Below are 16,455 nucleotides of genomic sequence, written 5' to 3' on the forward strand. Positions count from 1 at the left end.
AGGCTAGCGGGCCTGGAGGCGTCAGTCCCAGGCCCACTGATGATATTCAAATAATATTAAAACGACTATTTAAGTGGTCTGTGCATCTTCTCGCTAATTTCCGGCACAGAGCAGACATCACCAGAAATACGGTGCTGCGAGTTGAAAGAGGGGCATGAATGGTCACGCAAACGCCACAAATTGGCTGCCTTGGGATTTTCCTGACCTGCTATGCTAAAAGATTAGTGCAGCGGCATGGGAGAATTGCAGCCATGAAACTAGGTGCTAAATGAGAAATGTGCTAATAAGACAGTCCAATTTGAAAGATTGGTTTTAGCAAGTATTTTTGGCTGTGTTGCTGATTTAATTTAAACCTGGCCGGAGGTTCCAAAACAGACACCTGCAGGCCATTGCACTCGAGACCTGATTAAAAGAAATCATTATGGAACAGTATGTACGAGCTCCACACTTCCACTGAAGGTGTTGAATATGCTGACTGACACACACAGGCAGGATTATTGAGGATAAGACTGAAGGAGAAGATGCACAAGTCCTTGGACACAGCACTGGAGTTCCAGAGGAGAAGGTACATCCTGCACCGTGTGATGGGAAAGGAATCCATCTCAGTCTCCTGTCCCTCTCCCCAGCAGCAACTGGCGCTGCTCTGCTTGATTCCATGCAATTCTCACTCAACCTGACCCAAAGGGGATCCCCATGCTAAATATTTTTTTGGTATGCCTGGTGTTGCTCTTGGCATGCCCTCGTGCACCCTTCATTGAACCAAGGTTGAGCTCCTGGATTGGTGGTAATGGTGAAGTGGGAGATATGCCAGGCCGTAAGGTTACAGATTGTGGTTGAATACATTGCTGCCCCTGAGCACCAGGGACCCAGATTCAATTCCCAGTTTGGCTAACTGTCTGTGTGGAGTTTGCACGTTCTCCCTGTGTCTTCATGGGTTTCCTCTGGGTGCTCTGGTTTCCTCCCACACCCTGAAAGACATTGAACATCACAGGATGTTCAATATCAAGCACTCTTTCTCAGGAGAAACCCCATAATGTGGAGGGGCATAGCACTTGTTGCTTTTAGGTGAAATCCTCAGAACTTCTCAAGTAAGTGTTTGAATGTTGGTGAATTTTTGACCAACCGGCCCAATCCATTAACTCTATCCACACTTCCCGCTGCCTCGGAAAAGCAACCAGCATAATCAAGGACCCCATGCACCCGGGACATACTCCCTTCCACCTTCTTCCATCGGGAAAAAGATACAAAAGTCTGAGGTCAATACCAACCACCCCAAGGACAGCTTCCCTGCTGCTGTCAGACTTTTGAATGGACCTACCTTGCATTAAGTTGATCTTTCTCAACACCCTAGCTATGACTGTAACACTACGTTCTGCTCTCTCTCCTTTCTTTCTCTATGAATGGTATGCTTTGTATAGCATGCAAGAAACTGTACTTTTCATTGCACGTTAATACATGTGACAATAATAAATCAAATCAAAAGTCTGCTTTCAACCTCCAGCAGCAAGTGTGCAGTAGAATATACTTTTAAGAAGCACATGAAATAAGCCTTGTTTGCTCCTGTCACCATAAGAAAATGATATTAGGTCATGTGTCAGTCACCAATGTGGAGCCTCATTGAAAAATATCCAGCAGGTAACCTGTGGTGATTATACGTTAATGCACACATGGGAGAATGTTCATCGCATGCACTTCAGCTCCTTTGCCAAGATGGTGTATTGTACTAAATGGCAAAACTTGTTTTCAGCTCCAGGCCCCATTTAAGTCACCTCAGAAACTCACTGGGCCTCACCTGCTTGGGGTAGAAATCAGTTAGAAGAGGGTGGGAAGGATCAAGAAAAGCAAATCCCCTTGACCTCAACGGCAAAGGAATGTTCCTCAGACTGAGACACGTTGATCAGTAGCAACACTCCGAACTTCACCTTGTTGGGCCTCTTCTGAACCTGACCCCTCCTTTCATCACATGGATTAGCAGGGAATCAGAAACCACTTCCCCACTCAGCCCGACAGTTAAAATAAGATTCAGTCCTGATGCTCTAATCAGAGTCTGATTCGCATATTTAGAAAAGGAACTCAAGGTTTTTTGCAAGCTAAGATGTCACAAATGAAAATTGTACTTTGTGTGTGTTGTTTGTGGGTGAAGTGATTTTATCCATCAGCATACCTGGTTTCTGCAAACAGTTAAAATTGCATGGCTAATAACAAAGAAACTGTGTTGTAAATTGTATTAATTTCAAGAATTTATGTCCTGCATTGATATTTATAAATTGCTGTATAAAGTGATGGGTGGAATTCTACCATGCCCCACTGGCAAGGTCAGGGGTCGGCGGGGAGGGGCAGGGAACGTGGTGATGAGAATTCACTGGGAGTTCAAAGGCCGGTTTCACACCAATGTGAATTTCCCGCAGGATCCTCCTGGTGCCCGCCATGGCAGGTCAGGCATACATCTGGAGGCAGGCAGGAAACAGACTTGCATCCCGCTAATAGGTTTCACAGATCATAGAAACCTTACAGTGCGGAAGGAGGCCATTTGGCCCATCGAGTCTGCACCAACAACAATCCCACCCAGGCCCTATCCCAGTCACCCTACAAATGTATCCTGCTAATCCTTCTAGCCTACACATCCCAGAACATTTAGGAGGCAATTTTAGCATGGCCAATCAACCTAACCTGCAAATAGAATGCAGATGAAGTCCTGGCCAGAATCTCTGCCCTCTCCCCCCTCCCCGCCCACCACCACCACCCCTGTCCCTGCCACACCTGATTCTCTGCGACAGTACCAGGAAAACACTCCGGTCCGAACTGCAGTTTATTTACATATTTGATTTTGCAAGGGATGCATTGAATTTTTTGAAGTGTACCCTTGTCAGAAGCCTCTGTAAACTGCGGGAGTATACTATACGGTAGGATGTGTTTTTTTTTTAGTAATCCAACAACTGTTTTTGTTGAAATATCAAACTTGACCTAGCTGTTCATCAGCGCAAACGATCGTAGCGGCAGCTAAAATAACTAACAATCTAATTGGGTAAATCATTTTGTGGTATAATTCATTTGAAGGAAATAAAGATAAATTAATTTGCTTTTGCAACATTTAATATGTTTGTCAATTTTGTAATTTGTCATGAACTATCACTTTAAGTATGGGCTTTGGCTTCAGAAACTGAGTTTTAATTAATGACACTTGTATTTGACAGAAATATTTGCAGGGAATAAATAATTTCCACCACCGCTGTGGCCCCAAAGTTTATCTGAACTATGTCGGTAACACAATTTACATAACCAGCTCCGACTTAATTGCATGATTTGCATAATGTGCTCAGCAAATATCTCATGAGGCCATAATTCTTCTTGCATATGTTAAGCAAAACATGGCAACAGCAGAATTGCATACACTATCTATAAAATCAAAACAACTGACCCAGTATGACATAGGATATCCCAAATGATTACACTATATATGAGGACCAGGAATTTAATGTTCATGTTCAAGTCCTATTGCTGTCAGACATTTATCACACGTTTTGTGGAGTTTGGAAGGGAATATAATGATCCTTTTTATTACGTGACAGAAATTAATTTCTATTCCTTTAATCCATGGGAGAAAAGCCTTTCACCGTGTTCCATTGAGATCTGCATCATAATTGTAATGTTGGCATGTAAAATGAAGTGAAGAATTGGTAGCATCATACCAAGGAAACTGTTAGTCCACTTCAGAGTTCACTTGCCAACCAATTAACACTCTCTTCCCATGCAATATAAATTGTTGTTCCCTCTACAAGTGCATAGTATCTTTAACAGCAGGTAGATTAACAAATAAATGGTTTATAGAGATAAATAGCTGTTTATAGAGATAAATAGCTATTTACAGAGGGTGATGAAAAGGCTACCATACTCCACAACTCCAGTCTCCTAACAACCAGGGAAACACCGGACTCTCTCATTGGAACTATGTGCTTTATTCCGATAGGCTGAGTCACATGTTGCACAGACAGTTCACCCCTTAAAGGGACATGCCACCACAAATTGTTATTTTTGCAAATCTGTCCTGATGAGTGAAAGATGAAGAGCTTCGACAGCAGGCCTTTTTTTTCAGCAGTATTCAAGTTCTGGTCTATCAAACAACAAATGGTTAATGCTGGGAGAGTCTTATTGGGGGGCTCAGTTAAAAGATGTGGATACTGATGATGGTATTGCGGTGTGTAACGAATTGAATTCAACTCATTGAAGTTGGCTTATTCCTGTTGAGCTGCTTTCATTATTTTGCTCTCTTTAATGGGGAGATTGATACCTTCTAAGCTCCATTTTGGTGATGTGGACAAGGAAATTACTGGTGCTTATTGAGCAGGGCAAGGCTTGGTACAGGATGCAAAAGAATGAGTAGACAGCCTGCTTCTTGGCTTTTGCCAGCTCTGCCTGTCAGAGTTGATGTACAAGAGAACCTGGGGGGTGACTTGTCCACTTGAGGCTTCTCTTTGATACCAGGGCTAGGATTAGAAACTTCTACCCTGTATTATAATGAATTGAAACTCTTAGTTAGCAGGATTTTCTGGTCTTGCCCCTGCCCACCCTGCTGCTAGCAAAAAGGAAGAATTTGGCACTTAGCCAAAGCTCTATACTTCGCAACAACACTGGAGATTTCCAGCTGTGGACGTGGTTGGAGATTTACGGCGTTATACTCAATCTCTAAGATTTCCTTGTGAATGTTAGTACTTCGGACTAGTCTGGCAGGTAATGAAGTCTCCAGAGATTGCTCTTCTTGTGCTCATTGATCGCAGTGATATTCTGAGCAGAAATAGCCTTTTCAGAGAAGAACAGTTCTCCAACTCCACGTAGTTAGCTATATTTCAGCCTACTACCATCCCATCTGCCCTATTTCAATACAGAGGACTAATTATGAAGCTAAGCATTATTCCTGAATAATCCACATTTCTATCTACTAAATCGCATTTCAAAGCAAGCTGCTTTAAGTCAGAATCCAAATCCACCTACTTCTGGCTTTATGGGGAGCAGTAGGCAGTTGGATGGCCAACTGTTCAGAGGTTAGCAATTTAATGTTATGAGACAATGAGCCTCTTTTTTTTACAGTTTTGAATTTAGCTATGAATGGCCTGGTTTCCCAAGCCTCAAAGAACTCAGCAACTAGATCCTGGTTGGATTTTCTTTTCTTTATTCATGCATTCATGAGACGTTGGCTCATCTCTAATTGTCCTTGAGAAGGTAGTGGTGAACCGTTTTCTTGTTCTGTTGGAGTACATGTGGTGTAGGGGAAGCCTGGTGGTATTACCATTAGATTATTAATCCAGAAACTCAGCGAATGTTCTGAGGACTAGGGTTTGAATTTTGCCGTGGCTTGTGATGGCATTTGAATTCAATTTTTAAAAATCTGGAATTAAGAATCTGCTGATGAGCATGAAACCATTGTCAATTGTTGGAAAAACTCATCTGGTTTGCTAATGTCCTTTAGGAAAGGAAATCTGCCATCCTTACCTGGTCTGGCCTACATGTGATTTTGGACTGAGTTGAGGAATTTCTTCACCCAAAGTGTAGTGAATCTGTGGACTTCCCTGCCCAGTGAAGTAGTTGAGGCTACCTCATTGAATGTTTTTAAGACAAAGATCGATTTTTGAACAGTAAAGGGTTAGGTGAATGGATGAGTGAGTGGGGCTGAGTCCAAGAAAAGATCAGCCATGATTTTATTGAATGGCTTGTGGGGCCAGATAGCCCACTCCTGCTCCAACTTCTTATGTTCTTAAGCCACTCAGTTCAAGGGCAGCTAGGGATGGGCAATAAATGCTGGCCAGCCAGCAGCGCCCATGTCCCATGAGTGAATATTAACAAAACATCCACAGTGCTGTTCCGAAGTGAGGACTTTTACTCAGCAATGGTGAAGGACTGGCAATGTATTTCTCAGTCAGGATGGTGTATGGCTTGAAGGGGAACTTGCAGGATCCAGGGGACAAATGCCTTCATGATCTGTTGTGCCTGCCTGGGCAACCCCTGCAATTGGGAACCCATCAACATAGGAGAATCTTGCAAGTTCCCCACGTTTTAGAGCAACCCCCTTCACCCCCTGTCCCCTCTCCCACAACCCCACCTCCATCCCTGACAGATCAGGTGAGTGAAAACCCAGATTACTGGCCTGCGAGGTTGACTGATTTATTGCCTTTTCGTAACAAAAGAAAAACTTTCATTACCAATGTGTGGGGTAGAAATTAACCGCTTTCCATTTTCTAAAATTGTGTTACAGTTGGAAGATTGCTCATAGAATTCAGTTCCCTGATGACAATGGAGAAGGTTCAGAAAGAGAACCCGGATGTACGAGAGGGTGGCAAATACAAGCCTTCGGACTGTATAGCCAAGCAAAGAGTCGCCATCATAATTCCATTCAGGCACAGGGAACATCACTTGAAGTTCTGGCTGCATTACTTACATCCCATTCTCCGCAGACAGAAAATCAACTATGGGATTTATATTATAAACCAGGTAAGTCGCCAGCCATACAGTCCTATTTTGAGGCAGTTATGTCCTATTATAAGCTAAGGGTTTCACTAGAGTTAATTAAGAGTTGTTCACGCTATTTGTTTAACACAATGCCTCTTTATGGTTTCACAGTTCTAGCCCTTATTGAGCTATTGAGTATCAAAGCACTGATCACAATCTTTGAATAAGTTCTAAATATTGAGTAAGTATTTGAACTATCTTCTTTCTCCTTGATATTGTAGTCTCCCTGTATCAAAGATCAAAATTATGAGCAGTCTTCAGGTTTGATGCTTCATCTTTACTTAGTTGCAATTTGTAGGTCCCCTGCATGTTTGCCCTAACTCGTTGCAGGAGGGAACTACTTTTGACCCAAGTTGCTCTGCTGATATTAACTCCAAAGAAGGCCAATAAAATGATTCTCAAGAAAGGTGCTGGATTACCAGAAACTAAGATCAATCCTAACTCTTTCACGTGATCTAAAATAGGTGGATGGAAAATGTAGCAGGAAAAGTACAAATTACTGTATATCAAAATATTGTAAAGGGAGGTATGCATACAGTTGGCAATTTCTCTCTTTACTCCCTCTATGTCTTTATGTTTTATGGTTCTGAGTTATTGGACAGGGACAGCCTGGGTGCAGATATCTTCTATAAAATCCTGCTGGGTGATATTATAATGTTGCTTTCAAGGGATCAAGGCAATATGAATCAGCACCTATCAATAGTCCCTCAGTGTCTTATTCATGTTGACCATAAGTTACCTCAGGAGTTTTCTAACTCGACATTTAACTGACAGAGCAGAATGCTTGAAGTTACAACAGCTAATTGGGAGAATTCTGCTGCTGGGCTGTCTTTGACATAGAGTTTAAAAGCAATATATTGCACTTGAGAAGAATCGGGACTGTGCCATTTGATACCTTTGCAACATTCAGAATATATGGCAGTTCTTTTACAATAAAACAGACTTTTTCTTAGCAGGCAGACGATATTTGTAAAAGTAGCATAGCAGGAGTGCTTTATACTAAAAGTAGTTCTTCACAGTATTACTTTTCTTCAATTTTTATAAAGTTTTATTATTTGGAGCAGCATCTTGACATGCCTGTGAATATACCAATTGTTTGTGAACCCCTACACTTGGTTGGCAATGGCTACTCAAGTGATTCCAATCCTGTTTAACTGCCTTGGGCACTGACAGTCTTTTGAGTTTTCATAATATAGGCAACTCTCAGTCCCAAATAAAACATTTTCATGTATCAGTTATTGTTATAGAAGGGAGGAAGGATGGTTGCATTGGTTTGTTGTTCAGGAAGGTGTAGGGATGTGGTGGATTAGAACACATGCTCTGAGTTAAATTTTTATAGTTTTAATATGCACGATTGATGAATTTGTTGTAAATTTCTAACCATCAATGTTATGATGTAGAGTTGGTGACCAGACTTGTGGAAACCAATGACTAAGAAAAACCATTGATAAGACACATTATCAGTATTCAATATGCCCCAAAATGCTGCACAATTACTTTCGAGGTGTTGTCAATGATGTTATGTAAGCAAGTACACAAGCCACATTATTCATTTCAAAGCCACGCAAATTGCAAATGAGATGAAATAGATTTTGAAGAATTGGCCTTTGTGTTTTGAAAGCCCTGGTCATCCTTGGATGGTACCATAGGGTCTGTGACATACACCTTTAGCCCATGGTTCATTTGAGTTGATTTATTATTGTCACATGTATGAGTACACAGTGAAAAATATTGTTTCTTGCATGCTATACAGACAAAGCATGCTGTTCATAGAGAAGGAAACAAGAGAATTCAGAATGTAGTGTTACAATCATAGCTAGGATGTAGCGAAAGATCAGCTTAATGCAAGGTAGGTCCTTTCAAAAATCTGATGGCAGCAAGGCAGAAGCTTTTCTTGGGTCGGTTGATACGTAACCTCAGACTTTCATGTCTTTTTCCCAATGGAAGAAGATACAAAAAGAAACTGACTCACTAAAGTTCTTTAGGGAAGATAACATGTCAATCTTTTTTGCCTGAGAGAGTGGGGGAGCAAATAAAGAGATTGCATCAAACTCAGGATAGCTGGGGATGAGCATTAAATGCCTATGGCGCCCACATCCAAGGAATTAATTTAAAAACACTTTTCTCTGGTCCAAAACACTATATACAGTGTATTTCCTGCACTAGATCATCCTGCCAAATCCATTTTCCACCCGGGCATGGCCCCAGGCCCCTATTAGTGACATTCTATTCTGTGCATGTCCATGTTTCTCTGTCTTTAAGCTATCAAGGATTCACCTCCGACAACCTCCTCATCATACAGTGCCCAAACACACAATAGAAAGAAAAAAAAACAGCTAAACAAACTAACTTACATTAATGTCATTCCTTTCATATCTTAAGTAAAATACTCTGTTGGGATGCATTGAGGTCCTTAATCATGCTGGCTGCTTTGCCAAGGCAGCATGAAGCATAGACAGTCAATGGATGGGAGGCTGCTTTGCGTGATGCATTGGGGTACATTTACGACCTTTAATAATTTCTTGCAGTCTTGGGCAGAGCAGAAGCCATACCAAACAGTGATACAACTAGAAAAAATGCTTTCTATGGTATATCTGTAAAAGTTGGTGAGAGTCAATCAAATCAACTTAAAAATCAAATTGCATGGAAAGAATTCTGCATTGTCAGAGATGCTTTGTTTGCCATTCAATGTTAAAATCAAAGCATTGTCTTTCTGTTCAGTTGCATCCAAGGCATGTCATTGAAAAGCATGGTGCCTTCCCAATATTTAAGCCCAATCTATCCGTCAACCAAATCATTTAAACAGATTGACTAGTTATTCATCTGTGGGGCCGTCCTTTGTGCCTTAGCTCCTGTGTTTGCCCAAATTGCATCAGTAACTGTGCTTCAGAAACACTTGATTGCCAGCAGTATTTTACTTAAGGTATGTCCTATCTGTAACCTCCATGACTTGCCTGAACTTGCAACATCTCACTTACTGTCCTGTCTGGAGACAATACTCATCTCTTTAACCTCTGCTTAATGCTATCTCCAATCGCATTGTCTGCACCTTTAAGACTTGAATAGCAGATTAGCTGCAAAGACTTGCATTCTAATCAGTATTCTGTACACTGTGTGTGCCTTTATATGCCCTGTTTGTGATCAGAACTCTCCACTCACCTGACGAAGGAACAACGTTCTGAAAGCTAATGGCGTTTACTACCAAATAAACCTATTGGACGTTAACCTGGTGTTGCGAGACTTCTTACTGTGTTTACCCCAGTCCAATGCCAGCATCTCCACATAGCGTTTTGGACCAGAGAGAAGTGTTTTTAAATTCGTTCCTTGGATGTGGGCATTTAATGCTCATCCCCAGCTGTCCTGAGTTTGATGCAGTCTCTTTATTTGCTCCCCCACTCTCTTGGGCAGAAAAGAGTGACATGTTATCTTCCCTAAAGAACTTTAATGAATCAGTTTTTTTTTTAAATAATCATGCAGTTTATTTAGGACCCATTTATGTGGAATCCCAGCAATGCAGAAGGAGGCTGTTCGGCCCATCGAGTCTGCACCCAACACAATCCCACCCAGGCCCTATTTCCATAACCCCCTCATATTTATCCTAACACTTGGCTCAATTTAGCACGGCTAATTAACTTAACACGCACATCTTTGGATTGTGAGAGGAAACTGGAGCGCCCAGAGGAAATCCATGCAGGCATGGGGAGAATGTAGAAACTCCCCACAGACAGTGACCCAGGGCCGGAATTGAACCCGGGTCCCTGGCGCTGTGAGGCAGCAGTGCTTACCACTGTTGCTGATCATTTTTTTTTATTGCCGAACTTTTAAACTGAATTCAAATTCTCACCATTCCAGTGAGAATTGAACTCTTATTCTCTGAATTAGTTTTGGCCTCTGGATTATTAATCCACGCCCACTACACTATTGTATGGAACCTCAGACCAATCTTTCAGTGAATTGCTGAATTAACTTGCCACCTAAAACAATTGTATCAAGAACTGTCTTCCAACTTGTTCCTTTGACATTTGTCCTGCTAATTAATCACTCGCTGGTGGCACAGGAAATTATATGTATCGACATAATGCGGTGGGAAATAATTTCCTAACTCCAGATTGAGATTGCTGTCAATTTCATTAGTCCATCCCAAAGTGGCATGAATCAGGAATTAGGTTTTCCCTGCCTCGCTGCGATATTAAAGAATATATTTTCTCCCCTTCCCCCTCTTTAGGTTTCCATGCCACATGGATCATAACCTGACTGAGAGGGTGGGCAGATATTCTACTCCCAGCCCTTTGACAATGCTGATCTGTTAACTGCCAGCTAGGAGATGCACAAGAGGGTCTGGGGTGATTCATCCACTACTCAGTGCCTTCTGTAAAGGCACGGCTAAGATTAAGAACTTGCCATGTGGGGAATGGCAAGGCACAATTTCCATCCTCTTGTCACAGTGAGTTGAAGTTCTAAATGCCCTGTCTCAGTGAGCTACCTGTTGATGGAGATAGTTGTAGCTGGGCAGTGGGGTTCCCAGAGATTGTCCTTGGATTCCTGCTGCTCATATGTATTAGCCTCAGTGGACACATTGTAAGTAGAGTCTCTGTTTGCCAAATACACCGGGTTGTTTGTGAAAGCATTATGTTAAGAGAACAAGTACATCATTCAAAGAGATTTAGAATCTTGAAGGGCAAGCTCAAGCCTGCCAAGATGGAGAAATAAAAGGTATAAAAAATTTGTGTGTGCACCTTGATGTTAAAAGTGGCATCACAGTGTGTGACAATGATGGCCAAAGCAAAGAAAAGTTAAAATAAACAATGTACAATGGTGGAAACAGAGACACCAATGATTTCAATTGGAAGTCGGACAGGAAATAAACTTGCAAAGCAAGCTGGATTGAGAGGGGAATAGAACCGACTGGCTTTCTCTACAGGAAACCAGTATGAACTCGAAGGTTTGATTGGCCTCCTTCTGTGCTGGAATGACTCCAAGACTCTGTTAACATTCTATAAAGCGTTATATGGCGCTATGCGTTATGCCAGTTTTGAGCACCATGTTGCTCTAGTAAGTGGAACTGAAACGTTTCTCTCAGGAGGGAGCAGTGAAGTTTCAGGAGGCTTGAAGGTCTTCTGATGAGCACCCAAGGACAGTATTCGCAACATTTCTGCTTTTCAATAAGTGGAGGTGCAAGTCCCTAGGGACAAGTGTAGTTGAGAAATACAGCAGAGATAAAATATATGAAAGCTTTAACCCTTTTGGAGAGCATTAAATAAGAAATTGCTCCATGTATAATTGAGTTCTTGTGCATTCATGTCTGAACATAGGTTGAGGGCATTTTATAAATGTGTATTTTAAATATATATAGGTTCATTTATAATTCAAATTCTGTCTTTAAATAAATTAATTGCTTTGCAATATTCCTAATAATTATATTGGGAGTGTTCAGATGTACTTTTAGAATAATTCAGGCCAGATTTTAAAACAACCCATTCTAGAACCAACCAAGGAAAAGGCAAATTTAAAGCAAAAGGATTAATTAATGATCTCAGATAAAAGATCCTGTCGGTAAGAGTGACCATAATATTCAATTTGCTGATAAGAAATTTGGTTCTGAAACTAGCACCTTAATCTTAACTCAAAAACAGGGTGTGAACGGAGTTGACTTAAGTGGAATAGGAGAATAGGTTAAAAAGTAAATCAGTAGAGGAGCAGTGGCAAGCATTTAAGGAGACATTTCATAGCTCTCAACAAAGATATATTCAATTGAGAAAGCAAAATTCCATAAGAAAGATGCACCATCTGTGACAAACTAAATAGATTAAAGATGGCACTAAATTGGAAGAAGAGATATACAACTTTACGAAGACTAGTGGTAGCCTAGAAAATTTTAGAAACCAGGAAAGTATCGTTGAAAACATGAAGGGGGAAAAGTTATAGTATTAGAGAGAACTAGCAAGAAATATAAGAATAGTCACAGAGTTATAGATGTTTATAGCATGGAAACAGGGCCTTCAGTCCAACTTGTCCATGCTGCCATTTTTTTAAACCCCTAAGCTAATCCTAATTGCCCACATTTGGCCCATATTCCTCTATACACACCTTACCCATGTAACTATCTAAATGCTTTTTAAAAGACAAAATTGTACCTATCTCTACAGAGACAAAATTGTACTACCTCTGGCAGCTTGTTCCAGGCACTCACCGCCCTCTGTGTAAAGAAATTGCCCCTCTGGACACTTTTGTATCTCTCCCCTCTCACCTTAAACCTATGCTCTCTAGTTTTAGACTCCCCTACCTTTGGGAAAAGATATTGACTATCTAGCTGATTTGTGCCCCTCATTATTTTATAGACCTCTATAAGATCATCCCTCAGCCTCCTATGCTCCAGAGAAAAAAGTTGCAGTCTTTCCAGCCTCTCCTTATAACTCAAACCATAAAATCCCAGTAGCATCCTAGTAAACCTTTTCTGCACTCTTTCTAGTTTAATAATATCCTTTCTACAATAGGGTGACCAGACATGCATACGATATTCCAAGTGTGGCCTTACCAATGCCTTGTACAACTTCAACAAGACATTTCAACTCCTGTATTCAATGTTCTGACTGATGAAACCATGCATGCCGAATGCCTTCTTCACTACCCTGTCTATCTGTGACTCCACTTTCAGGGAGCTATGAATATGTACCCCTAGATCTCTTTGTTCTGCAACACTCCCCAACACCCTACCATTAGCTGAGTAAGTTCTGCCCTGGTTCAGTCTACCAAAATGCATCACGTCGCATTTGTCTAAATTAAACTCCATCTGCCATTCATCAATCCACTGGCCCAATTGATCAAGATCCCATTGCAATCAGAGATAACTTTCTTCACTATCCACTGTGCCACCAATCTTAGTGTCATTTGCAAACTTAGTAACCATTAATGTCATTATTGTTCCACAAGTATAAAAAGGAAGGGAGTATCTAAAATAAATGTTAGTCCATTAGGGTGTGAGACTGAGGAATTAATAATGGGAAACATGGAAATGGCAGATCCAAAAGGGAGCAAGAAACTTAAAGTTATCACAATAGAAACATTACAAGGAGAATTAATGTGATTAAAAGATGACAAGTCTCCTGGACATGGTGATCTGTGTCCTTGGGCCTTAAAGGAAGTGACTGCAGAGTTGGTGATTGAATTAAGTAAAGTAAAAGTAAAGTGTATTTATTAGCCAGAAGTGGGCTTACATTCACACTGCAAAGAAGTTACTGTGAAAATCTCCCAGTTGCCGCACTCCGGAGCCTGTTCAGGTATACTAAGGGACAATTTAGCATGGCCAATTCCACCTAACCTCCACATCTGTGGATTGTGGGAACATCTAAAGGAAACCCATGCAGACATGGGGAAAACTTGCAATCTCCACACAGACAGTGACCCAAGCTGGGAATCGAACTCAGGTTCCTGGTGCTGTGAGGCAACAGTGCTAATCACTGTGCCACCCTGGTTGGTTGTAATCTTCCAAAATTTCCTAGATTCTGGAAAGGTTTTCCAGTAGATTAGAAAACAACAAATGCAACACTGTTATTCAAGAAAAGAGGGAGACAAAATGCAGGGTGTTATCGGCAAGTTAGTCAAACATTTGTAATTTGGAAAATGCTTGAACACATTATTAAGGAGGTAGCAGTGATATGCCATTTAGAAAATCATAATACAATCAGGTAGCGTCAACAGGGCTCTGTGAAAGTTAAATTGTGTTTGGCAAATTATAAGGGTCTGTTGAGGATGTAATGGGCAGGATGGATAAAGGGGAACAAGTAGATGTTGTGTATTTGCAGTTCTAAAAGAGATCCAATAAAGTGCTGCACAGAAAGATACTGCAGGATTTAAGAGTCCTGGTGTTGGACATGATGTATTCACATGTGTAGAGGCTACCAAACAGGAGAGAGAATCAGGATAAATGGGTCATTTTTAACTTGGCAAACCATACCTAATAAAGTGTCAGAGTGATCAGTGCTCATGCCTCAACTATTTTCAATCTGTATTAATGACTTGAATGAAGGTTCTGACTGGATTGTAGACAGATTAGTATGAAAGCGAGCTACAAAGTGGGTACAAAGAGCCTATAAAGGGATATCATAGAATCCCTACTGCATAGAAGGAGGTCATTTGGCCCATTGAGTCTGCACCAACAACAGCCCCGCCCTATTCCCATAACCCCACGTATTTACCCAGCTAATCCCCTGACACTAAGAGGCAATTTAGCATGGCCAATCAACCTAACCCGCACATCTTTTCGACTGTGAGAGGAAACCAGATCACCCAGAGGAAATCTATGCAGGCATGGGAAGAACATGCACACTGTGACCCCAAGCTGGGAATTGAACCCGGGGACCTGACACTATGAGGCAACAATGCTCAGCACTGTGCCACCCCATAGGTAGGTTAAGTGTGTGGGCAAAAATTTGACAGGAGTATAATGTGAGATTATCCACTTTGGCAGGAAGAATGGAAAAGGAGAATATTATTTAAATAGAAAGGGACTGGAGAATGCTACAGTGCAGAAGGACCTGGCTGCTTTTGAATGTGAATCACAAAAAAGTAGCATGCAGGTACAGTATGTAATTAGGAAGGCAAGTGAAATGTTGCCCTCTAATGCAAGGGGGACAAAGTCTAAAAAGAAGGAAATTTTGCTACAGATGTGCAGGACATTGGTGAAAACACACCTGGAATTTTGTGTACAGTTTTGCTCACTTTACTTCAGAAGGGATATACTGGCATTGGAAGTAGTTCAGAGAAGATTCACTAGTTTGATCTATGAGAGGGAGGGATTGTCTTATGAGGATAGTTGAGCAGGTTAGGGCTATACGCAATGGAGTTTATAAGAATTATTTTATTGAAACATAGAAGATTCTGAGAAGCCTTGAGAGGATAGATGCTGAGAGGATGTTTCCTCTCATGGGGAACTAGGGGGCGCAGTTTAAAAACAAGGGGTCACCCTTTCAAATCAGAGATGGGGAATTTCTTCTCTCAGAGGCTCATTGATGTTTGGAATTTGCTTTTACAGAGAGCAGTGAAGATTGGGTCATTGAATATGTTCAAGGCTGAATTAGACAGACTTTGGAGCAAAATATTTAAGAGTAATGGGGACATTCCACCATCAGATCAACCGTGACCTTTTGGAATGATGGAGAAAGCTTGATGGGCTGAATAGCCTACTCCTGCTCCCATTTCTTATGATCTTAATAATTTCAAAATACGGAGTCAAACCCTTGGTTTATTAAAGGTTAAATAAACAAATGCCATGACCAGCAATGGTAAGCTTAGAGGCTTTATTTGGCACAATCTCAGGTCTGCTACAGAACTGTAGGTATTCTGCTATTGTATATTGCTGAACCTATGTTGTATATCATTTGTATTGAATTATTGTGTGAATGGAGTGAGCTTCCAAAAGTACTGCAGAAAAATTCACATTGCAACTTGTTGCACTCAGTTTTCTCTGTTTCTTCCTCCTCCTTTGAAACCCACCTTATGATGGTCTCACTTTTGATCTCAAGCTCATGGGAAAGACCATTACTTCATCTTCTCCTCACTTTTCAATTTACATTGGTGTTTCATTCCAGTAATACCCACAGTAGATATTACCCACAGTAATAGCTACAGCACAATCTCTGGACATAACAGTAACTACCATATCCAATTGTACAGAAAGGAATAAACTTATAGATCTATCCTTGAGGGGATTAGAACTACCCAGGGCTATTTTACAAATCAATGGTTCCAGCCTTACAAATTTGTCAACATTCTGTTACATTTGCAGGTCTTTAACCTTGTGTATTTAACTTTAGAACAAATATAAAATGGAGTGGAATATAGTGCAAATTATTCTTTCTCTGTAACATTGAGGGCATGTTGGCACAGTGGTTAGCACTGCTACCTCACAGCACCAGGGACCCCAGTTCAAAACCTGGCTTGAGTAACTATCTGGAC

The 16,455-nt window shown here is 41.1% G+C and overlaps 1 protein-coding gene across 1 annotated transcript in view; it reads left to right on the top strand.

The window, feature by feature from the left end:
- Positions 1–16,455, top strand: part of b4galt2 (UDP-Gal:betaGlcNAc beta 1,4- galactosyltransferase, polypeptide 2) — a 394,076-nt gene that overhangs the window by 211,547 nt on the left and 166,074 nt on the right. The window contains exon 3 of the mRNA XM_080195385.1: positions 6,248–6,483. Coding sequence (XP_080051511.1) covers positions 6,248–6,483 — 236 coding nt within the window. The remainder of the gene's footprint in view (positions 1–6,247; positions 6,484–16,455) is intronic.

The sequence above is a fragment of the Carcharhinus amblyrhynchos genome, chromosome 9, assembly GCF_965287045.1.
Source record: "Carcharhinus amblyrhynchos chromosome 9, sCarAmb.v2.hapA, whole genome shotgun sequence".
Classification (NCBI taxonomy): domain Eukaryota; kingdom Metazoa; phylum Chordata; class Chondrichthyes; order Carcharhiniformes; family Carcharhinidae; genus Carcharhinus; species Carcharhinus amblyrhynchos.